Below are 24,556 nucleotides of genomic sequence, written 5' to 3' on the forward strand. Positions count from 1 at the left end.
AATATTTCCTCTGAGAATGGAGTTACCTTGGCTATTTAAAATATATAGTAGGCTAGACTACTATTTTTAAAGGCAAGAAACGCAATTGTGACTAAGATCCCTCGAGAAGAGGCATGCTACAAATTTAACCAAAATGTGAGAAATCTTTTAAGAAATTCCAAAAAAAGATATAAAGGTTTTAGGAAATTGTATCCCATGAAGTTATATCAAAAAACTAAAATTAGTTAGCTTAGAAGAAAGCTAAGTTGATAAAAATCTTGGTATAGAAGGCTGATGGAATAGCCTTCATTTTTATTGCAAACAGAAGTAAAAAAAGAAAAAAAACCAAAAGACTAAAACAGCAGGATGAGTTACATAAATTAATTGCTTAAAAGAAATTTCTAACTTTAAAAATTATAAAATATTAGAAAAAGTATCTTTACTGCTTACTGTAGTAGATATGGAAAATAAACACAAATACCTTATATTACAAATGAAACAGGAATATACCACAGATTCAGAAGAAATTAGTAAGAATTACAGTAGCCCCCCCACCTTGTCTATGGGGGATTTGTTCCAAGATCCCCAATAAATGCCTGAAATCGCAGATAGTACTGACTTCTACGTTTACTTTGTTTTTTCCTATATATACATACATGATAAAGTTTAATTTATAAATTAGGTACATTAAGAGATTAACAACAATAATAAAATAGAACAATGATATATATAAATATATATAATAGTTATATAATAAAAGTTACATGAATGTTTATTTCTAGACTTTTCCATTTAATATTTTCTGTCCACGGTAACTGGAAACATGAAAAGTAACCCTGGATAAGGTGAAACTTTAATTTAATACTACTGTATTAAATAATTTACAAATTATACAAATGAATTTGAAAACCTAGGTGAAATGGACCATGTTTTAAGAAAATATAAATTATTAAGAAAAAGAAGCATCATATGTTGGAGAGGAAGAGTAGAAATTATTTGCAGTGTATCTGGAAAACCTAAGTATACAAAACTGAGTAATCAATTTGGAAATGGAAGAAAAAAATCCTGTTTACAAAGGTAATAAAAAAGATAAATATTTACACATAAGTTTAACAGTGTGCAGATCTTACGTGACAAAAGCCATACCACTCTATTGAGGGGAATAAATAAATTTTTAAAATAGAAATCTATTTCTTATTCTTGGATGTAAAAATTCATTATAATAAAGATGTTATTCGCCCTCCCCACACTTTACACACACACACACACACAAACTCTCACTCTCTCTCCATGTGACCCCCCAAGACGGTGGTTTTTGTTGGAAGGGATGGGGTGAGAAGTAATTTGCCAAAATTATACTCAAATTTATATAGGAAAAAATGTGATAATATCCAGTAAATTATAAAAGAAGAATGAGAAGAACTACACCTAGGAGACATTAATACAATTTATAAAGTTACAGTAGTGAAACAGTTTGGTGCTGGTGAAAATATATATAGACATATCAAAGTAAAGAATACAGATTACAGAAACTGACCAATATGTATTTAGGATTTTATAAAATCCTAGATATCCAAATGTAGGGAATTATGAAATCAAGATAACATTTCAAATTAGTAGGTGAATGCATGTATTGTCAAATAAATGATGTTTGTAGACAACTCACTGGCTAAAGTTGGATCCTTCCCTCTTTACACCAAATTAATTCTACATAGATCAATGATTTAAATACATAAAAAGACTATAAAATACTGGAAAAACTATCATCTTAATAATCTTGAAGAAAGGCTAAAATTTAACAAAGTCCATAAAATATAAAAAAATTTGTAAGTACATAGAAATTAAACACTAATGAATAGCAGAATAAGCAAGTAAACAGAAATAAAGTAAAATAATACACAAAGGATAAACTGGGAAAATATTTGTCTATACAGAGATATAGAGCTAATTTCATAATATAGAAAATTATAGCAATTTGAATGAATCAACAGAAGAAAAACAAACCAGTAGAAAAATGTGTAAACAACATGAACAGGTAGTTTAGCAAAAACAATATCTAACCGATAAACATAAGAAAATGTTCAACTTAACTCAAAATCAAGAAAATATGAATCAATTAAGCATACCTTTGATTCATCAATTCCACTACTAAAAATTTATCTTATGCAAACATATGCCAAGATGTACATATAAGAACCTTCACAGCAATACTGTGTTAAAAGTACAAAATCTAAATATTAATTAATAAGGGACTAGTTAAATAAATTGTGGTACAGTCATACGAGACATTATGAAGTCATATAAAAGAAAAAAGTAGGTGTATGTGTACTGACAGAGAGAGATGTCTACTATAAAGTAAAAATAAATTATATTACTGAGCAGAATCTATAGGGAAAAAGCAGAAACACATATATTTATATGTGCATAAGAAATTTCTGGAAGGTACACATTAATCTGTTAACAGCATTGATCTCTGGGTTTTTGAAGGGTAATGGTGGAGGTGTAAGTAAAGCTTTTATTTTTAACTTTATATCCTTTTATTCTGTTTGTTTTTTGATATTTGAAAAGAAACTTGTTTACAAAGTCCTCTATTCAAAATGGCTAAGCTTTAAAATCAAGAATACAAACGTTGACTTCCTCAAGAACACCACTGTTAACAGAAGTCAAGAGTCTACATATCCATTAATAGATCACAACCTTCAAATAATGTAAAAGCTATATGGTTCACTCCAAGTATCCAGCTTCTATTTCAATATTAAGCTTGGGCACTGCAGTTGAGCCCACCTCTCATTATTGTCCACTTTTCAAACCTACCTTAAGTCTAACCTGTGCATATAAGCAATTAAGCCAATTTCAATTGTCACAAAAGCTTAAACAAAAGCTAAAACAAAATTTAAAAAGTTAAATTCGTAAAATGCTTTCTGGAGTTCATCCAAAACCTTAAATGCCATACTTGAAAGATGAATGAATGCTGGAGTTACAGCAGTCTGCTTTGAAACATAATCAACTGTATCTTTTGTTATTAAATATATTTGAATAAGCATCAAAGGTAACTCATTACACAGCAAACTCTTGCTGACCAGTCTCCATTACAAACATGTAAATATGGAATAAAAACATTATAAGCAGAATCCAAAACTTTGAAACCGAATCCACAGAAGAATGAGAGGACATGATAGCTTAATTAGCCACTATCATTTTCTATAACGTTTTAGAGAGTTACATTATGCTTTAGTTGCAATTTTTTGTTTAATTATTTGACTTTACAAATACATTATATATTTTAGGAAAAACTCCCAGAATTTTAGACCTGAAAAAAATGTTAATGTTTGTCCAAACCAATCTCTTCCTTTTACCCATGAAGAAACCGAGGATCAAGTGTCTAATTAATTCATCTAAATATTCACAACAATCTTGTGTCATTAGTTATTTGCTTGGGGTTAGTTGCAAAACTAGGCTCAGAAAATTGGTTTCTTCACTTCTAATTCCAGTACTTTTCACTAAACCATGTTTCCTCTTATGGTATCAGTCACACTTTCCCCATGGTACCTCAAATATGTCTTTGATATCCCTGGATGCTGGCAGTTGCTGAGGCAGGCTGTTAAGGCAGCTTATGTTGGCTGAAATTTTTTTAGATCAACAGTGTCCAAAGAGTTTAGTGTCAATATCCTGTCTTTCCTTTATCCCAAACAGATGATAGGTATGAATGGTTCTACTAAAATAATTTGTGGTACTCTTTAAAATAAATGAAGAATTAACAAAATCAGAATTAGGAATTAACATGTAGGGCATACACATAAAGATCAAGCTTTGTCTGAAATATCAAGAATTAACTATAGCCAATACTTTAGACATGTTAGCTTCATTTATATGCGTTAGAGGTTAAAGGAAAAACATTTTTTGCCTTATTCATCAAGAGTATATATTAATTACCTACCACAGTTTAGAAACGTTGTAAAAGAAACAAACAGAAACACAGAGGAAACTGTTTGCATTATCTGTAATTGTCAGAATCTGTAGGCAACAGTTAAAATGTATGATTATTGGTAAACAGGTCCCCTTTGCATTTAGAAAAGATGAGTATGTAAAGTATACTTTATTAGATGTAAATAAATCCAAACCAAATTAATCATACATTCAGAAACAAACAAACAAAAAAGCAGGAACTTGAAGGACAGTAGGATCAGAGTTACTCTCTACTAATATCTGTATTTCTTGTCAGGTAGGTTCCAATAAGAACGTAAGTTAAAAACCATAATCACCCAGAAAACGTTTCTAACATTCCCAAATCATCAGAGATTCGGAGGATGGGGGAGTAGTCCCACATCTGAGGGATGTGGTGAGCCTTGTGGAGGGGAAGGGCATACCTCTAACCCTTGCTAGGGAGAGGTAAACATATAAAATGTAACCAAAATGTTTAAAAAGAAACAAATAAATAAACAAACAAGAAACATTTATTGGGTGTCTGGCAGGTGGGAGGGGGCAGTGGGGAGGGACAATGGGTATTTACATACAAAGTGCGATGCACACCGTCTTGGGGGATGGACACACTTGAAGCTCTGACTTGAGGGGGGAGGGGAGGCAAGGGCAACGTATGTAACCTTAATGTTTGTACATTACGTTGAAATAAAATATGCTGAAATAAATAAATGCTGAAATAATATGCTGAAATAAAAAAAATAATGTTATAAAGTAGCAGAATTTTCTCTTTTGTAGAGAACAAAAATACTTCTGAAAAAACAAAGCAAATTATAAAAAGATAAATCACTAACATGGAAAGCTTTAAGTCCCAATCAATATAAAGTGCTAATCATTTATGGGAAATGTATTCAAGAAAATTGGGAAAGGGTAAGAACACGTAGTTCAGCAAAACACAAAAACAAAATGTAATCCCAATATCTGACTCTTCTGAAAAACAAGTGTTTCACAGAAGTATTAATGAGATTTGTTTAAAGACAGTGAAAGTGGGGGATTTAAAAATATTAAATTTATCTAGATGAAAGATAAAGAGCAAATGCTATCACGCAAGAAAATCTACTCGATAACAAATGGTTTTATAGATTGGCTGATTTGAATAGTCAGGAGATGATAGGGAAAGAAGAAAGGTTTGTAAATATATGTTACTCAAAATTTAAGCTTACTTTCAAAATCAACAAAATTCAGGGGGTTAACTGTTAAAATGGTAAATGCTGCCATTTTTCCTTTACATAAGAATAAACAACTCGTTCAAAACAATCTTGAGAAAAAAAGCTTTGTTGATAAGTAAAACTTCCTTAACAGTTAAGGTTTAGGAATAAAGCATGTTTTATTAATTCATTTCAAATCCCAGACTTGCATAATATAGGTAGGAAAAAGGTATTTAACCTATCTTCATGACCAAATATAGTAGAAATTTATTAGCTCAAAACTTAATGATTTCATATATAATAGAAATGTAATCAAGAGTAACAAGTGACATGTAGCTTATCTTGTAAGGCAAGTTGGTTTCAATAAATATCAAATCTCACTGGCTGTGTCTTCAAATCTGAAGAGGAATTTGAACTTATTTTATCTCTCAGACCTATCTTGTTAGCCAAAGCACAGGTATAGGCTATGCTGACAGCTTAGGGAAGGAAGGCTAAGCATCTCTGGCATAAAATCAACTGAAAGAATTAAATATTATTAAGTATTAAATATTATATCTTCAGAGATGTGAATTGTCATCAACTGGTACAACCAAAACAGCCTAGAGAAAGGATAGAATTATGCTCATAAAATAGTTACATGTACTGACAGCAGCAGACCATCAATTAACCTACCTAATATATTCTAGAAGAGTCAGAGTAGGTGTGTCAGGAATAATGTAGGTGTACAGTTACAAAAGTCTCGCTAAAGGGATTCCAGGAGGACCTCTACTGATGATCATTTATTGATTCATAATACTATATACACCTGAAAACAACAGTAACATTAAAAAAAATACTATATAATTCAGAGCAGTCCAAGCCACTGTTTCTACTGCTAATCAATTAGTGTGTGAGAATTATCAATGTATTTTAACTGTTCTATTAACCTTGAAAGGAAAAATAAAAGGAAGATGCTTTTATCTTGGGAAAGAGGAGACAAATGAGGAATACTGAATTTATATAATGGTGACTAAGAACTAGCATAAATTGGTATTTATCTGGAATAAAAATATGACAATAAATTCTTATTAGGCACTATACTAATAATTACAGGCATATCTTGCTTTACTGTGCTTTATTACACTTCACACATACAGCATTTCTTCTTAAAAGAAACTGAAGGTTTGTGACAATCCTACATTAAAGAAATCTATCACAGCACCACACCATTTTCCCAACAGCATGTGTTCACTTTATGTCTCGTGTCACATTTTGGAAATTCTTGCAATATTTCAAACTTTTTCACTATTACATCCATTATGATTTGTGACCAGTGATCTTTGATGTTACTATTGTAATCATTTGGGGGCATCACAAACATGCCCACGGAAGATGACAAACTTAGTCAATAAATGTGTGTTCTGACTGCTCTATATTGATGAGATATTCCCTGACTCTCTCTCCTTGAGCCTCTCTATTCCCTGAGACACAATCATATTGAAATTAGGTCAATTAATAGCCCTACAATAGCTTCTAACTGTTCAAGTGAAAGGAAGAGTCACATGTCTCTTATTTTAAATCAAAAGCTAGAAATGATTAAGCTTAGTGAGGAAGGCATGTCAAAAGCTAAGATAGGCTGAAAACTAGTCCTCTTGTACCAAGCAGTTAGCTAAGTTGTGAATGCAAAGAAAAAGTTCTTGAAGGAAATTAAACGTGTTACTCCAGCGAAAACACAAATGATAAGAGAGCAAAAAACCTTATTGTTGATACGGGGAAAGTTTTAGTGGTCTGGATAAAAGATCAAACCAGCCACAACATTCCCTAATATTACCTAGTATGTTCCCTAATTCCCAAAACCTAATCCAGAGGAAGGCCCTAACTCTCTTCAATTCTATGAAGGCTAAAAAGGAAGGAAAAGAGATGCAGAAGAAAAGTTGTAAGCTAGCATCATAAAGTTTAAGGACAGTTGCCATCTCCATTACACAAAAATGCAAGTGAAGCAGCAAATCCAGAAATAGAAGCTTCAGCAAGTTATTCAGATGATCTAGTTAAGATCATTAATGGAGGTGGCTACAAAAATCACCAGATTTTCAACATGGACAAAATAGTCTTCTATGGTAAGAAGATGCCATCTAGGACTTTCATAACTAGAGAGCAATCAATGCCTGGTTTTAAAGCTCCTAAAGATAAGCTGACTCTCTCATTAGGTTCTTATGCAGCTGGTGACTTTAAGTTAAAGCCAATGCTCCCTCCATTCCCCAAATCCTAGGACCCTTAAGAAGATGCTAAATCTACTGTTTGTGCTCTATAAACTGGATGACAGATCATTTGTTTACAGCGCAGTTAACTGAGTATCTTAAGCCCACTGTGGAGATCTGCTCAAAAAAAAAGTTCTCTTTCAAATATTTCATTGACATGAAAATACTTTTCATTGACAATACACTCAGTTACCTAAGAGCTCTGATGGAGATGTACAAGGAGATTAATGTTGTTTTTATGTCTGCTGACACACATTCATTCTGAAGCCCATGGAACAGAGTAACATTGACTTTCAAGCCTTATTACTAAGAAGAGCATTTTGTAAGGCTTTAGCTGCCAGACAGTGATTCCTCTGATGGATCTGGGTAAAGTAAACTGAAAACCTTCTGGAAATGGTTTATTCTAGATACCATTAAGAATAATTGTGATTCATGGGAGGAGGTCAAAATATCAACATTAACAAATGTTTGGAAGAAGATGAATCCAACTTTCATTGACCACTTTGAAAGGTTCAAGACTTCAGTGGAGGAAGTAAATGCAGATGTGGTAGAAACAGCAAGAGAACTAGAGTTAGAATTAGAGCCTGAAGATGTGAATGAATTACTGTAATCTGATAAAACCTGAGCAGGTGAGAAGTTGCTTCTTCTGGAAGAGCAAAGAAAGTAGTTTCTTGGGATGGAATCTACTCCTGATGAAGATGCTGTGAACACTGTTAAAATGACAGCAAAAGATCTAGTATATTACATACATTTAGTTGATAAAGCAGTGCAGGACTTGAGAGGACTGACTGAAATTTTGAAAGAAGTTCTACTGTTGGTAAAATGCTATCAAACAGCATCACATGCTACAGAGAAATCTTTCATGAAAGAGTCAATAAATGGTGCAAACTTCTTTGTTTTAAGAAATTCCCAGTCACCCCAACCTTTAGTAATCCCTACCCTGATCAGTCAGCAGTCACCAACATTAAGGCATATAAAAAGATTATGACTTGCTGAAGGCTCAGGTCATCCTTAGCATTTTGGCAATCATGTTTTTTGTTTGTTTTGTTTTGCTTTTAAAAGAGAGAGGTCTGGCTCTGTTGCTCAGGCTGGAGTGCAGTAGAAGGATCATAACTTACTGCAGCCTCAAACTCCTGGGCTCAATCTCTCTATAGCCTTCTGAGTAGCTGAGAGTACAGGTGTATGGCACCATGTCTGGCTGATTTTTCAGACATGATGTTATTGTATACTTAATAGCCTATAGTATAGTGTAACTATAACTTTTATATACACTGAAAAACCAAAAAATTTGCATGACTTGCTTTATTGCGGTGGTCTGGAAATGAACCTATAATCTCTTTGAGGTATTGCTGTATATAAGCATTTGCTTTAATTCCAGGAACACCAAGCAGGTACTACAATCATCTCTATTTTACCTTCTAGAAACTGATGTCAGATAAATATAATAAAAGATAATAAAGCTAGTAAGAGGCTAGAATTGAACTTAGGTTTACTTGCATCTGGAATCCAAGCCCTCACCCACAGGGTATTGCTATATCGCAAATAATTTTTATTATCAAAATGAGTTAGCACAGAAGAGCCATAAATATTCCAGTAGATGCAGTGGGATCTCATTTTAACAGTTCCATATTCAGTTCCAACTGCATCTATTCCAATTTAAATATGGATTCAGATATCCCACAAGCTGTATCATGTCTCTAGCAATGCTTCAATTTCATGTAATACCTAGAGATCATTCCCTCTTTTGAAGACAGGTCATATCTTACATGTCTTTGATTCCTACACTCAGAGCCTTGCATATAGCAGCTAAACAACAAATAGGAATAAAGACTATGAAGATCTAACATTACAGGGCTGGCCTCCAACGTGGCATGTATTTATCCCCAATCACCAGAATAAAGCATACTACAATTACAAGCTCACGCGGGATGAGGAGGAATCTTGACTACTCTCTTCAGGGACTAATAAATAGAAAAATGTCTGATATATAACAAACAGGAGCTTAACAAAGACTTGTAGAATAAATGAACACATGGCATTAATTTTTTTTCTTTGTAATCATATAAACTGTGCTACCAAATCAAGCCAGAAAAAGCTCAATTACACATATATAATTATACATTTTATTCTTTTGGCAACTTCACAATTCAAAGTAGGCTGGCAACTGATTCCAGAAGGGTTAACTTTACATAAATATTCAATCTCCCATACTTGTATTCCAACACTGTGCCTTCATGAAATCTCTAACTCAAAAAACTACTCCATACTTTTTAAGCACCACAGAAATGTCTAAATGTGTATTTCTCCACAATGATTCCCTTAGGGTCCTTTACAGTAGTAAATTTCCCCCAAAATTTACCATTACTGCTTGTTAGAGTCATCAAAAAGAAGTGACTAGGATATCAATTTCATTTGAATTTATAACTAGACTTTTAACTGACAAAAACAAACAAAAAAACCAAAAAAAAAAAAAGGAACTTCCTTTCATACATGACATTAAATTTTGTTTTTAGATGAATAAAAGAGGCTTCCAATCTAATTTTGTAGGAAAATTATTTCATTTGGCAAGTGAATGTATCCTTTCTTTCACAGGACATTCAGCCAATAAAAAATAGACTTTTCATAACTAATACTAATCTTCTAACAATATTATGTTAGAGTGTGTATGCATACACACACACACACTTCTGAATGAGGTTTACTAAACTTACCTTATGCTGAGAATCTTTGTGTCTGTACAAAATAACTAGGTAGAGATCTAACACATCAGTAAAGAAGTCATGAGTTGAGTCCCGTGTCAGAATTTAGCTTAATCAAGGCTGAAGGCCTTCTAAGCTAATAATATTTACAGCAGTTTTAGCTCTATTTTACACATCCTTGGTAAAAAGAGGGTAAGAATCAAATTAAACCTACCTGGGCTTAACATTTGAGAATATCTTTTAATGCTAAAATGCACTGAATTCTCTATTATAATAGCATTTATCCTTTCTTAATATATTTACAAATTAAAGGGATACAATGATGACAAATTTTAAAGACAGCTAGAAATAAAAAATTAGTCTCATTCAAGCTACTGAAGTAAAAAAGAGAATAAATTCATTTTACACTTGAAAACCGGAACCCCCCCCTAAATGAAACCATTACCTCTAGAGGAAGACACGATTAATTCCAAAATCTTATTCAAAGTATTTCTATGTAATACTGGAAGATTCTAAGTGTGTGAAGTACTCCACTAGTCCTAAGTCAGGGGTACATTCTATTATATGTTCGACAGTCTGGCCCTTCTAAAATGATGTGACAAAGACTGTCCAAGAGATAGCTGCTAATCTAACAAGTGAGGGATGGGAATTGATCCAAGTTGGACAGATAATCTTTGCCATGGAATCTGTGATGCTAAGAACTCTTAATTTGCCTGGATAACAAAATTTGACTCTCTTCAGTTTTCTCATCCTATTCAGAAGTGTCCTTCTGGAGAGGAAGAGTTATAAAATGAAGAGTGAAAGCCAATAAGCCTTTGTCTCCTAGTTCTTTTCCACTTACTCAAAATTTCAGATGAAGCCAGGAAGAGTGTTCAGCACTACTCTGGTGATCTGATTGCTACAATAAGCCCTTTCTTCCAGATTAGTTGTAATTCTCCTCCTGAAGTACTTAAGGGAAAGACCACGTCAGCTGAAGGCAATTATCTTCCAATTGTTTTATGGCAGTGTTTGAAGCTAATTATAAACATCTGTAATTTCTGAAAGAAAAGAAATATACAACAAACAAAAACAGCCTCCCTTCTATAATAACTTACATAATGGCAACTATGATATCTTTGTAAATGATTCAAAGATAATATAAATAAAATTTTAAAAATATTTGAAATAGTTAACAATATACTATGCAATGAGACAACTCAGCCGTCAATACTCATATACAATGAAAGAGATGTCATACATGTATGTATGTCATACATACATACCCCCACACAGATTTTAACAGATTTATGTATTTAAAGGAAAGAAAATTTTAAAAAGGTATAAAGTCAAAATCCAGAAATTTATTCAATGGAAAAGAAAAAGCTTCTACATTAGCTATAAAAATAAAGGAAAGGTTCTGCTGGTTATTTATGTGCTCCAGAAATAAAGACTAGATTTCTCACACTGGGCATTACTCTATAAGTGGGATGTTTTTTAATCTTCAGAAGTTAATAATGCTGTTAATAAAACTGTAGAATAAAACAAAAGATGGCAATTTATATATTTAGATCATAGCCATGTAAATACAAAATTTAAAAAGAAAATACACCATTATTGGTGGGGAGACAATTTATTTTTCTACAGTTTGCTACTTTTCTTTAATGAGCATATACTACTTCAACAATGTAGGAAATAATCTATGTTACTTTAAAAATTTTTTCATATCTTCTATAAAATACTAAAACTGTAGACTGAGAATCAATGTCAGCAAACTGAATCAGAAGAGAGATTTAGCTTTTTCCATGGAAGTGTGGATCTCTAAATTTTTTAGTTCATAGAAATGCCACTTTTTATTGAATATGCTCAGAAAATTTTTGTGAACATGATGTAGTTAACAGGTTGATAAATAATTCATAATAGAAAAATACAACATGCCCAATTAAGACAAATTAAATATACTTAGCTAAATCTGTGCCTAACCTGATTGTTTTTAAAAAACACAAATAATGCCTATAATATTTTGAATGCTCACATATTTGAGAATCTCTAAGATCCAGAAGAATGGCATAATGCAATTTAGAAATCTTTGTTACTATTTCATTGCTTAGAATATGTATAGGCAATGAAAAAGATTACATTAAAAGCCAGTTTTATAAAATTGTTAACCATTTGTTTCTAAAATTGATATCTGGAGATATGCTGTTGCAATATATATTTTTGATATGGAATAATTGGTAAATAAATTTATTACATTGAGAGATAATTATGAACATGAAAATGTCCTACCACACTAAAACAAACTGAACCATAAATCTCTACATATGAAAGTCATCAATTATGCTTATTAGCTAACACAGGTCTATTTGAAATCATGTGTTTTATTCTCCTTTCATTCAAGACTTCCTATAATGTTTTGTATAGTGCTGACTGTACTAATTGTACTTACTGAATTCAGACATTCATTCACTGAAATGAAAGCTTAATAGTCTAAACAGTTTTAACTGATCTCCATTTATCCTAAAGGTACAAGAATAGAGTAAGTAAAATTGGCATTTTTATACACCCATCATAATTATCATTTGATCTAAATTAATAATCTATATGCACACTTAACATCATCTTATTTAGACCCATAGGACCTTTACTATTTTGGAGCTATTATAAATTCAAGTGCCACAAATCTATAAAATAAAAAACTGAAGCTTAGAGTATTTAATAACGTTTTGGATGGTTGTTTCTGGTCCTGCTCCCATCACCACAGGAAAGTATAATGCAGAATTTCATTACAGGACTTAAATGAGACAAACTAGCAGCTACAGCAGCAGTCATTTTCATTAGTGTATGTGATCTGGAGACACAGATACAATAGCATACTTTTCATATTGAATACTGATGTCTTAGTCATAGACCTAACAATGGTTCCAGCTATACATTTTAACAACATGACCTTAAAATCAACTCAACGTTGCATCAATGATATGTGTTTTGAATGGAAATTTATTTTGACTTCCATCTCTATAAGGAATATTGAAAGTTAGCAAATATTGTTCCGGATTTACATTTGCTTTATCTATATCCAATGTGAGTACAAATTAATTTCATTTACAGGCTCTTATAAACTTATTTATCCATGAGCATGGGTGCCCAGAATTTCAGGATTTTTACAAATTTTTCTTCCTACCAGTTTTCAATATGTCATTTAAGTGTCAAGCAGACACAAAGGAAAATAAAGAATCCTTACAGTAATCACTTCCTTAGGGGAGAAAGAACCTTCCTTTCCATTTTCTGCACATAAGCAATGATCATGCAGAAATCTGGAATATAAAGAAAGTTAAAGAATATGGAAAGGCGTGGTATTACATAATCAATTTTTAAACGTAGCTTTCTCACTAGACTTTCCTATTAGATCCTTCCACTTAAAAAATTCTAGTTAATTACAGAGGAATTCATAAAAGAACAGTTCATCTCATTAAAATCCTAAAAGTGAACTCATTTTTCATATATTTGATAAGGAATAAGAAAATATTTTTATATTTTTGTCTAGGTCCTGTATCTCCATTAAGAAAACACTTGTTTTACACTATGAATAGTGTAAAACACTAGAGCAATTCTCAGCCTTAAATTTTTCTCTAATAAAAGCAATAAAATATTTTTCTTTACAAAATTGGAAAAATAATACCTGTGGTCAAAGAAGCTTGAACAGATCAGTGTGGCAGAAAAACAGAAACAGGAAAAAATGGCAATCCTACTATTAAAGAGCATATTTCACATCTAAGGGCTAAAAAATGAAGAATGATGAAACTCTAAGATCACATGAGCAAAGTTTACTAGTTACTAGAATATTGTTTAAAATCATTTCAATGCTGAAGAGTTTTTTTTTTTTTTTTTTTTTGAGACAGAGTCTTGCTCTGTTGCCCCGATTAGAGTGCTGTGGCGGCAGCCTAGCTCACAGCAATCTCAAACTCCTGGGCTCAAGCGATCCTTCTGCCTCAGCCTCCTAAGTAGTTGGGACTAGAGGCATGCGCCACCATGCCTGGCTAATTTTTAATATATATTTTTAGTTTTCTGGCTAATTTCTTTCTATTTTTAGTAGAGACGGGGTCTCACTCTTGCTCAGGCTGGTCTCAAACTCTTGAGCTCAAACAATCCACCCGCCTTGGCCTCCCAGAGTGTTAGGATTGAAGAGATTTTAAATAAGTACAATCCTACCTCCAATTTTCATTTTATTAAAATAAGTCACTGTTGAAACAAGAACTTTTTCTAGAGAATTTTTTAAAGAATTCCTTAAATTCTTAAGGAATAGAAGGTTAAGTTAAGATCATCTTTATGAAACCTGTGCCATAGAAGTGTCATAGACCAACCACAGGATACTCTTGCAATGTCTTGCAAACAAGTAGTTTAGCATTTTCTCTTTTACAAAGGCTTTGTGCCTAGCAGAGTTGGAATGTAAGAAGCCAAAGAAGACAGTTCCAGATCCTTTCTTCCTCAGGGATACACAATATATAACAACAGGCTGTGTTCTTTCTAGCGTCTAGAAAAGATAGTAGGTTTTGTTTGATTTTGGTCAAGGGTGAGAGAGAAGTAGGTGCACAACAAATACAAATTCAGTCTCTGATTATTTTAATGGTACCTGTTTTTATTTACTTATTCCGAAAATATAAGAATCCTACTGTGATGAAAACAAATTCTTTGACATTTACATATTTTTTAGTCCTAGTATACATGACCTTGATTTCTATTTCAATTTGAATGAATAGTAGGCAGGTAGAAATTTCAGAAAAGCTGATTATTTTTAGGTTTGTTTTTTTTTTGGTAAGCTCAGTATTTTAAAACCTAAAATAGTCATCTTCAAAGAACATAAAGAATAACGATTTATAGAAATAAAAGCGTGATAAACCTAAGAATTAGAAATCATGGGCTAAATCATTTAAACCAAAATTCCACATTTAGATCTACTACAATCTAATACAAGCTCAATATAAGCAAAGTGCTTATTATAAGCCAAGGTAAATTTCTTTTGTTGATCCAAAACCATAGCAGTCATAAGGGATTAAACATTATAACTACTCACAACCATTCACTTTTCAGAGATCTTTAAAAATTTTTTAAAGTCCATCTGATATACTAGAGAAATAGGACAGTTTCATCTAAGATGAAATTTTAAAAATTCAGTATATAAAACATAAAATAGATTTACTCATGGATCTTTCGGAGACATAAATAACGTTTTCCCTAATACTTGCAAGAAAAAATATATAAAATTATGTTTACTATAAAAATTCTTCTAATGTCTGAATTAATCCACAGCACTTTATAATAGGGATATAGCATATGGATATGCAAATTAATAAGTAAATATAATGACTATAAAAATCAATTTTGTCTGCACTGTTTTGCAGAAAGTTATGTAAATGAAACAACAAAAAGTAAATCAAAGAAATAAAAGACCATTGTTTGTTTCATTCTCAAACTATAAATTATTTCACTATCTAACCTTCCATGACAAATCATGATTGTTTTTTATAATAGCAGTTTCACCTATATGATTTTGGAATATAACAACAAATTCACACTGCTTCAAGTTACATAAGTTTATTATTGTTGTTAAAATAAATTTGACAAAAATATCTTTAAAATGCTAAATAAATATAAAACATTGAATAGCTATTACTATTTTTTTTTACACAAGGGAATTACATTATAGCTCAGAAAATTTACAGAGATCATTCAAAAATATTTTGCTAATAAGCATAAAATTTAAAACAAAACTAATGAACATTAAAAATTATATTTAATTCAAAAAACAAGCTGTGCAATACAAAGATACAAAATATATAAAAGCAAATCTATATTATAATATGCAGTATGCCCTATTTTGGATATAATATACATTTTTTCTGTGCTTAAATAATGCAATCATTTTGCTTTATGAAGCTGTGTAGAAAACATTTCAAAAAGAAGTATTTTACCTCCCTAAAAACGGACATATGGGCATTATGGTAGCAGTCATGTAAAACATTCCAAGTAAAATGATAGAGAACAAATGAATTTTAACAGTTTAGATCTGACTAATCATCATCATCCTCATCACTACTGCTACTGTGAGTCATATTCCTCTCCCTGTAGACCTGAATTTTCTGTAAGCATGGTAAAGGAAAAAAGAAGCACAAAGGTTAGTTATATATGGTAAATGGCTTGGAAAACATGTAAAACTATGAAGTGTTCAAGGAGTCATAATTTTACAGCAGATTTTCAGCTGTGACTCAGGCTGTAATTATGGATATAATATTCCATAACTTAATAGACCTAAGACTCAGTTCCATTGGTTGGTACAAACTCAATATATAAAATGGTTTGATGGTACCAATAAAGTACTCTATGAATACATGAATATTATCATTCTATTTCTTTAGTAGGCAATTTTTGACTACTAGGAAGTGCTATAATAATGTGCTACATACTAGTTAGAAAGGTACTCAATGAAAGAATGTATTTTATATTTAATTATTACATATTAGTGTATATAATTTAGTGAACATACCACCTTTTTTAGAAAAAAAGAAAAGGAGAAACATTTGAAAATATCAAACATTTTCTAAGGCACTGTCATTAAATCACTCAGATGGAATGTAGGCACATGAGATTTTAAATCCATTTTATATACCATCTAATGATTTTCCACAGTACTGGTATTCATATACTTTAAAAATAGTTTGCTAATAATACACTATACATTTGATTAAAAAACCACCACTCCAATCAAAACAACTACCCACTTCTTACATCTGTAGGAAAATAATGCTAACTGCAAACATCCCAAGGCATCTGGCAAATTCCTATAGGTATTCCAGCTAATACTGTGTAAATAGTCTTGCTGAAGTAATGATTGACAGGTATTGTAGCTGATAATAAGAATTGTAGATTTAGTCACTTAAATAGCTCTTTTAGCAATTAATGCTAATACTGGCCTACTAAATACTCATCCTTAAAAATATAAAGTTAAAAGTCATGCCTTTAAATACAAAAGTTTAAAGCTTCAGAAAGCAATTAATGAAGGTATAGAATAAATGTACTTGTTATTGAAATCAAATTATCAAATATGAGAAACTGCTGATATCTCCTGGCTTCCTTGTATATTAAAATCTGCTCATTGATAATGAGGATATATTTCTAAACTCTCCTCACTACTCATCCTTACTTTCTAATATGTTTATTAAAATAGTTTCTCAAGACATATTTTTAGTTTTTAAAAATGTGATTTGAAAACTACTCAACTTTCAGTTTAGTAAAATGTTAGTAACATATTAATTGTGTTCTAATAAGGGACAGCAGGTATTGGGTAGAAATACACATTTTGATTATATCAGCCTTAGGTGACTTCTGCAATTTTTCTACCTTCCAAAGAACAATGTAACACTGTTACTGTAGAGATTGCACAATATGTCCTTTAGAGCACAACCTCACAACAGATTGCCAGTTCTATCCTAATACAGAATTATTTTCATGCTTTAAAAACATTTAAAACGCCATATAAAATCACTTTACATATTGCACATTAACTTTATGGTTACTTTTTAATATATCAGAAGGCTCAAAGAAAGATTTTAAGTATATTTTATGCAATATTATATACTCTGCATGCAGTAGGTAAAATATGAGTGTTAAATCTTTACCCTGATCACTTTAAACATGACAATATATAAAATATCAAAAAGTATAAAGGAAGTTCCACATTTTGAGAGTCAATTATTATCATGAATATCTTTAAGTTTATATAACATAATGACTCCTTGTTTGTTTTCAAACAAGCGATTTAATTTAGTATCCCACATCTAAATCACAGAAAAGACTTTACACTGGTATAGCCTATGTGTTATTACTATGTAACCTACACCCTAATCCAGATTTTAAAAAGTGAGATTTACCAAGAAAGTTGTCTAAACAGATAAAATATTCTACCCTCAAACTGTCCATTGTCCCAAAGGGTAATTTTCTTCATTAAAAGATACTGGTTTGCATGTGAACTGCTTATAAAATCTCAAAAGGTTTTATACAAACTATACTAGAATAAAGCAGGAGGAGGGTCATGGCCATTTGAGGATTTTTAAAAGCAAAGCATAAGAATCCGAGAGTAACTGGCAATAGTAGTGTTTCTGAGTTTTGTTTTTCTTTCATCATGCCTAACCGGATAAAAGGATTATATCTGGTATAAAAGCTACTAGTGGTTTGATAAACAGAAGGAAGTACCACAAACAGAAATGGTCTAATTGGCTAAATAAGCATCATCAACTATGAGGACATATAAGGCACATTGGCTTTCAAAAAAATCTGGCAAATCCAATGTAGAACTAAGAATACCCTATAAAAAGATCAGATTCACTAAAATTCCTATTAAAAGTTACCAATACAAAAGCTTTTCTTTGTACTCAAAATACTGAAACAGCAGTACGTAGTTTGTAAATTTTTAGACTAAAATCTATTGTTGGTTTTCACTTGCAAAGTCATGCATTAACTGTTTTCATATCAAACTTTTTGATGCCTGTAAGAAAGAAAAAAAAATCTTATAGTAAATAAATGTACATTAAAACCTAAGTAAATGTAAGAAACTTACAAATGGAATTAAGCAAAACATATAAAAGCCCAAATAATCCAACATATAGTTAAAGCATTAAATTGCTACTTAAAAAAATCCATATGACTTATCTTAATTTGTAAGAGATTTCTTCATTTACCTGTAACATTTGATTTCCAGTACCATCCCTCAACCTGTAAGGTCTGATAACCCCATCTTCATTAAAGAACCGAGGAGGTCGCAAACTCTCTACTTCATAAGTCTCTGTAGCTCTAGAGGAAGAAAATATAACATAATTTTTAAAATTATCCAAAAACTCATAAATATACTATAAAATACAATTACTAAAAATATTCCTTCAGATAAAATATTACATCACTTTTCTAATTTTAAATTTTCATTCTTTTTTTCTTTTCATTTTTCAGCCTGCTGTTTCTGAATTAAATTTGTTTTTATGATATAAATGATGTAGTTTCTACAGAAAAATATTAGAGGTATAAAGAAGTTTGTTAATAGACTTTATAAGACTTTGAGATAATAATCAGGATTAGCAAGTGTTGCTTTTTCTTTGTTATCTAGTTCCTGCAGTATAGTGTTAGAAACAAAAGGGGACTGCAATCATCCTTGTCCCACTCCTGGCTATAGGGAAAGGTTAAGAGTTCTCCATGAAGTACATTAGCAATATACTATATGCTATAGTATATATTTGCAATTTTTGTTTTGTTTTGTAAAGGCATCTTTTATCAAGCCAAGAAGCTTCATTTTTACTTTTAGTTTTTCAATAGTTCTTTTCTTGTTATAGTCTTTGAAAATCTTAAATAGGCAATGAATTTTAAATAAGTATTTTTTTTTCTTGTCATTGTAGTGTTCATATGGTTTATCTTTTTCAATCTATCAATGTTGTAAATATATTACATGGTTTTCTAATGTTCATATACTCTCACATTTTTCACATTCCACTCTGGCTTGATGTGTACTATTTTAAACACATACACACACTGCTGCATTTGGTATGGTAATATTTTATTTAACATTTTTGTCTGTATGGTAGTGAGAATGTTCACTTGTTCATTCACTCAACAAATCACACATTCAATAAATATTTATTAAGAGAATACCACATAAGGTACCCATATGTATAGGCACAAAAATATGAATAAATCCTCCATTCAAGAGCAGAATGGGATTGCTGATGGGCTGGTAGAACCATCCTTGGGTCCAATGTTCTGCCAGGGACCCCCAGCCTTGAGCTGCCATTATAACTGGACCTGGTTTAAGCAAACGCCCAAAGCCTAGTCACCCATGATCACTGCCTATATACATACTCTCACCCAGCTACCACTGTCATCTCTGTGGGGAGACCCCAGGCAGAACAATCCCCCACAATGCCAAACTCCATGGAGAGGGTCTCACCTAGCCTCTAACTCAAATACCAACAATGATCCAGGGAACAACCCACCACCGTGCACGAGGGTCATCCAGCACCGGCGAGAACTGTGGCAATCAGAGGGGAATGGCACAGACCAAACAGCTATACTACAGGATCTCAGTGTACCTGCCCCTCTCCTGCCAAGTGAACATTCCAGAGTAAGACATAAAAGCACCATGTAGAGACCTCCCCTTCTTTTAATTAAGCAGGAGAGTTTCTAGCAAAGGAGAACAGGTGCCCTGCAAACCTATTAGCCCTGAGCTGGGAGAAGAGGATTCAGACGACAAGAAACCAGCAAAGGACCCTGGCAACATGAAAAAAAAAAAAGTCTGATATTCCCAAGGTGTCACATGGAGATGCAATAGTGGACTCCAACCATAAGGAAATTGTTGAAATGACAGAAATAGAATTCAATATATGGAGGGCAAATGAGATGAATGAAATTGAAGAGAAAGTTGAAAACCAACAAAAAGAAGCTAAAAGAGTATTTTAGGAAATCAACCAAAAGAAAGAGGAAAAGTTGCTAAGGAGCTAGACGACATATGAAACGATACACTAGAACTTAAAGAAATGAAAGAGTCATATAGGGAATTTCAAAACACAGCAGAAAGCTTTAACAACAGACTAAACAAAGAAGAAAGAATCTCAGAGCTTGAAGACAAGCCTCTATAGCCAAGCAAGTCATTCAAAGAGGCAGAAAAGATAATAAAAAAGACTGAGCAATCACTTAGAGAAACATGGGATTATGCAAAGTGAACTAATATAAAAATTATAGGTATACCTGAGGGAGAAGAAAAAAGAGCAAAAAGCATGGAAAACTTATTTGAGAGAATTATAGAGGATAATGTTCTTCTCTTGCCAGAGATTTAGACATCTGAATACAAAACACCAGGAAGATTAATAGCAAATAGTACATCTCTAAGACACAGAGTCATCAACCTGGTCAAAGTCAAAATGAGAGATAAAATTGAACAAGCAGCGAGAAGAAAGCAAAAACTAACCTACAAAGGAAAACCCATCAGACTAACTGCTGACTTCACAGTGGAGACCTTATAAGCCAGAAGATATTGGGACACCATGTTCAGTCTTCTAAAACAGAACAACTACCAGCCTAGAATTTCGTATCCTGCAAAACAAGGTTTCATAATTGACAGAGAAATAAAGACTTTTCAAGACAAGAAGACTGAGGGAAATTGTCATGACCAAACCTGCCCTACAAGAAATACTCAGAACTGCATTATACATGGATCAGCACAATAGATACCCACCAGTGTAAAATTACTTAAAAGCTGAAGGTCAATGCCCAGATACCACAACAGCTCGAGAGGTAAAACAGAGCAACAAAGTTCTATTCAACAGAAAGAACAGAAATCCATCCCACTTATCAATTCTTTCAATAAACATGAATGGCTTGATTTCCCCACTCAAGAGGAGTAGGCTAGCTGAATGAATTAAAAAAAAAGCCTAGTATCTGCTATCTCCAGAAAACACATCTAACACACAAGGACTCATTTGGATTCAAGGTGAAGGAATGAAAAAAAATATTCCATGCAAATGGAAACCAAAAGAGAGAACAGGGGGAGCCATTCTCATATGAGATAAAATTGACCTTAAATCAACAATGGTAAAGAAAGACAAAGATGGTCATTATATAATGGTAAAAGGAATAATTCAACAAGAATACATATTAATCCTAAATATATATGAACCTAACACAGGAACTCCCAAATTCATAGAGCAAATTTTACTAGATCAAAGCAAAGAGATAAATAGTAGTGTTATAATTGATGGGGACTTCAATACCCCATTGTCAGAGCTGGACAGATCATTGAAGCAGAAAATACATTTAAAAAACACTGGACTTAAATGTGACTCTAGAACAAATGAAACTAACAGACATTTACAGAAGCTTCTACCTCAAAACTACTGAATATACATTCTTTTCATCAGCACATGTGACATTCTCAAAGACTGATCATATCCGAGGCCACAAAACATGTCTCAACAAATTCTATAAAATCAAAATCATACCATAAACCTTTTCTCAGACCACAGTGGAATAAAACTAGAAATCAATTACAAGAGAAACATTCAAATCTACACAAAGCCATGGAAATAAAAGAACCTGCTGCTGAATGATTATTGGGTCAATAATGATATTAAGATGGAAACCAAAAGATTCCTTGAAGTAAATGACAAAGAGACACAAGCTATCAAAATCTGTAAGATTAAGCAAAAGCTGTCCTAAGGAGAAAATACATAGCCTTAAATGCCTACATCAAAAAGACAAAGATCACAACTCTATAACCTAATATCACATCTCAAGGAACTAGAAAAGGAAGAGCAAACCTAACCCAAAGCCAGCAGAGAAAAAGAAATAACAAAGGTCAGAGCAGAACTAAACAAAAAGGAAAACGGCAACAACAACAAAAAATACAAAGAATCAATGAAACAAAAAGTTGGTTCTTTGAAAAGATAAATAAAATTGATAGACTGTTTCTAGATTAATGAAGAATAGAAGAGAAAGGACCCAAATAAGCTGAATTAGAAATGAAAAAGGAGATATTACAACTGATACCACAGAAATACAAAATATCCACAAATACTATAAAAAGTGCTATGTGCATAAACTAGAAAATATAGATAAAATGGACAAATTCCTGGCAACATATAACATCCTCAGCTCCAACTAGGAAGAAATAGAACTACTGAGCAGACCAATAAGGAGCAATGAAAACAAAGCAGTAGTAAAAAATGTCCCAACAACAACAACAAAACACCCCAGATCAGATACATTCAGATATATTCACAGCCAAATTCTACCAGACTTACAAAAAACTAGCAAACCGAATTCCACACTACATCAAAAAATAATCCACCATGACCAAGTGGGTGCCATTCCAGGAATGCAAGGATGGTTCAACATATGTAAATCAATAAATATGACTGACCAAATAAGCAGAAGCAAAAACAAAGTTCATCTCAACAGATGCAGAAAAAGCATTCAACAAAATCCGGCACTGTCATGATAAAACACCCTAAAAAAACTAGGCAAAAAGCCATATATAACAAACCTGCCAGCAAAAACTGTACTGAATGGGGAAAAGTTGAAAGCATTCCCCCTAAGAAGTGGAACAAGGATGCCCTCTGTCACCACTTCTATTCAACATAGTACCGAAGTCCTAGACAGAGCAATCAGGCAAGAGAAAGAAATAAAGGGTATTCAAATTGGGAAAGAGGAGGTCAAACCATCACTTTTCACTGATGATATGATCTTAAATCTAGAAAATTCCAAACACTCCACTAAAAGACTCCTGGCATTGATAAACAAATTCAGCAAAGTGTCAGGTTACAAAATCAATGTATACAAACCAAGCTGAGAGTCAATACCATTCATAATAGCTACAAAGAAAATAAAATACTTAGGAATATATTTAACCAAGGAGGTGAAAATCTCTATAAGAGAACTAGGAAACACTGATGAAAGAAACTGCATATGACACAAACAAATGGAGAAACATGTTATGCTGGTATATTGGTAGAATCAACATCATTAAAATGCCCATTCTGCCTAAAGGGATTTACAGATTCAATGCGATACCCTCAAAATACCAATGTCATATTTCACAGGTCTAGGAAAAATAATTCTATGCTTTGTTTACAATAGGAAAAGAGTCTGAATAGCCAAAGCAATCTTAAGGAAAAAGAACAAATCTGGAGGCATCACCTCATCAGACTTCAAACTATACAACAAGGCTTTGGTAATCAAAACAGCATAGTATTGGTATAAAAATAGAGACATAGACCAATGGAACAGACCGCAGAATCCAGATATAAAACCATCTATCTACAACCAACTGATCTTTGACAAAGCAGATAACAACATACTCTGGGAAAAGTAAGTCCTATTCAATAAATGATGCTGGGAAAATTGGATAGCCACACGAAGAAGAATGAGTCAGGATTCCTATCTCTTGCCATATACAAAAATTAATTCAAGATGGATTAAAGACTTAAATGTAAGGCATGAAATGATAAAAATTCTAGAATAAAATGTAGGAAAAACTCTTCTAGCTATCAGCCTAAGCAAATAATTTTATGACTAAGTCCCCAAAGGCAATTAAAGCAACAACAAAAATAAATAAATGGGACTTGATTAAATTAAAAAGCTTCTGCACAGTAAAGGAAATAATCAACAGAGTGAATAGACAACCTACAGAATGGGAGAAAATATTTGCAAACTATACATCTGAGAAAGGGCTTATATCCAGAATCTACAAAGAACTCAAGCAAATAAGCAAGAAAAGAACGAACAACAACCCCATTAAAATGTGAGCAAAAGACATGAACAGAAGCTTTTCAAAAGAAGACAGACAAATGGCCAGCAAACATGAAAAAATGCTCATCATCACTAATCATCAGAAAGATGCAAATTAAAACCACAGTGAGATATCACCTTACCCCCATTACAATGACTATTACTAAAAAGTCAAAACACAATAGATGCTGGCATGGATACAGAGAGAGAGGAACAT

At 32.4% G+C, this 24,556-nt stretch overlaps 1 protein-coding gene across 3 annotated transcripts in view; it reads right to left on the reverse strand.

The window, feature by feature from the left end:
* Window positions 1–24,556, reverse strand: part of VPS13A (vacuolar protein sorting 13 homolog A) — a 221,528-nt gene that overhangs the window by 9,898 nt on the left and 187,074 nt on the right. The window contains exons 68-69 of one of the 3 annotated variants that reach the window (XM_012759772.3): window positions 18,753–18,864; window positions 357–18,559 (exon numbers count right to left, since the gene is read on the reverse strand). In XM_012759772.3, the coding sequence (XP_012615226.2) occupies window positions 18,539–18,559; window positions 18,753–18,864 (133 nt within the window). In that variant the 3' untranslated portion in view covers window positions 357–18,538. Of the gene's footprint in view, window positions 1–356; window positions 18,560–18,752; window positions 18,865–24,556 lie in introns of those variants that run through there. The other 2 variants (XM_012759771.3, XM_020289260.2) reach the window with 2 other exon arrangements.

The sequence above is a fragment of the Microcebus murinus genome, chromosome 12 (assembly GCF_040939455.1).
Source record: "Microcebus murinus isolate Inina chromosome 12, M.murinus_Inina_mat1.0, whole genome shotgun sequence".
Lineage (NCBI taxonomy): Eukaryota > Metazoa > Chordata > Mammalia > Primates > Cheirogaleidae > Microcebus > Microcebus murinus.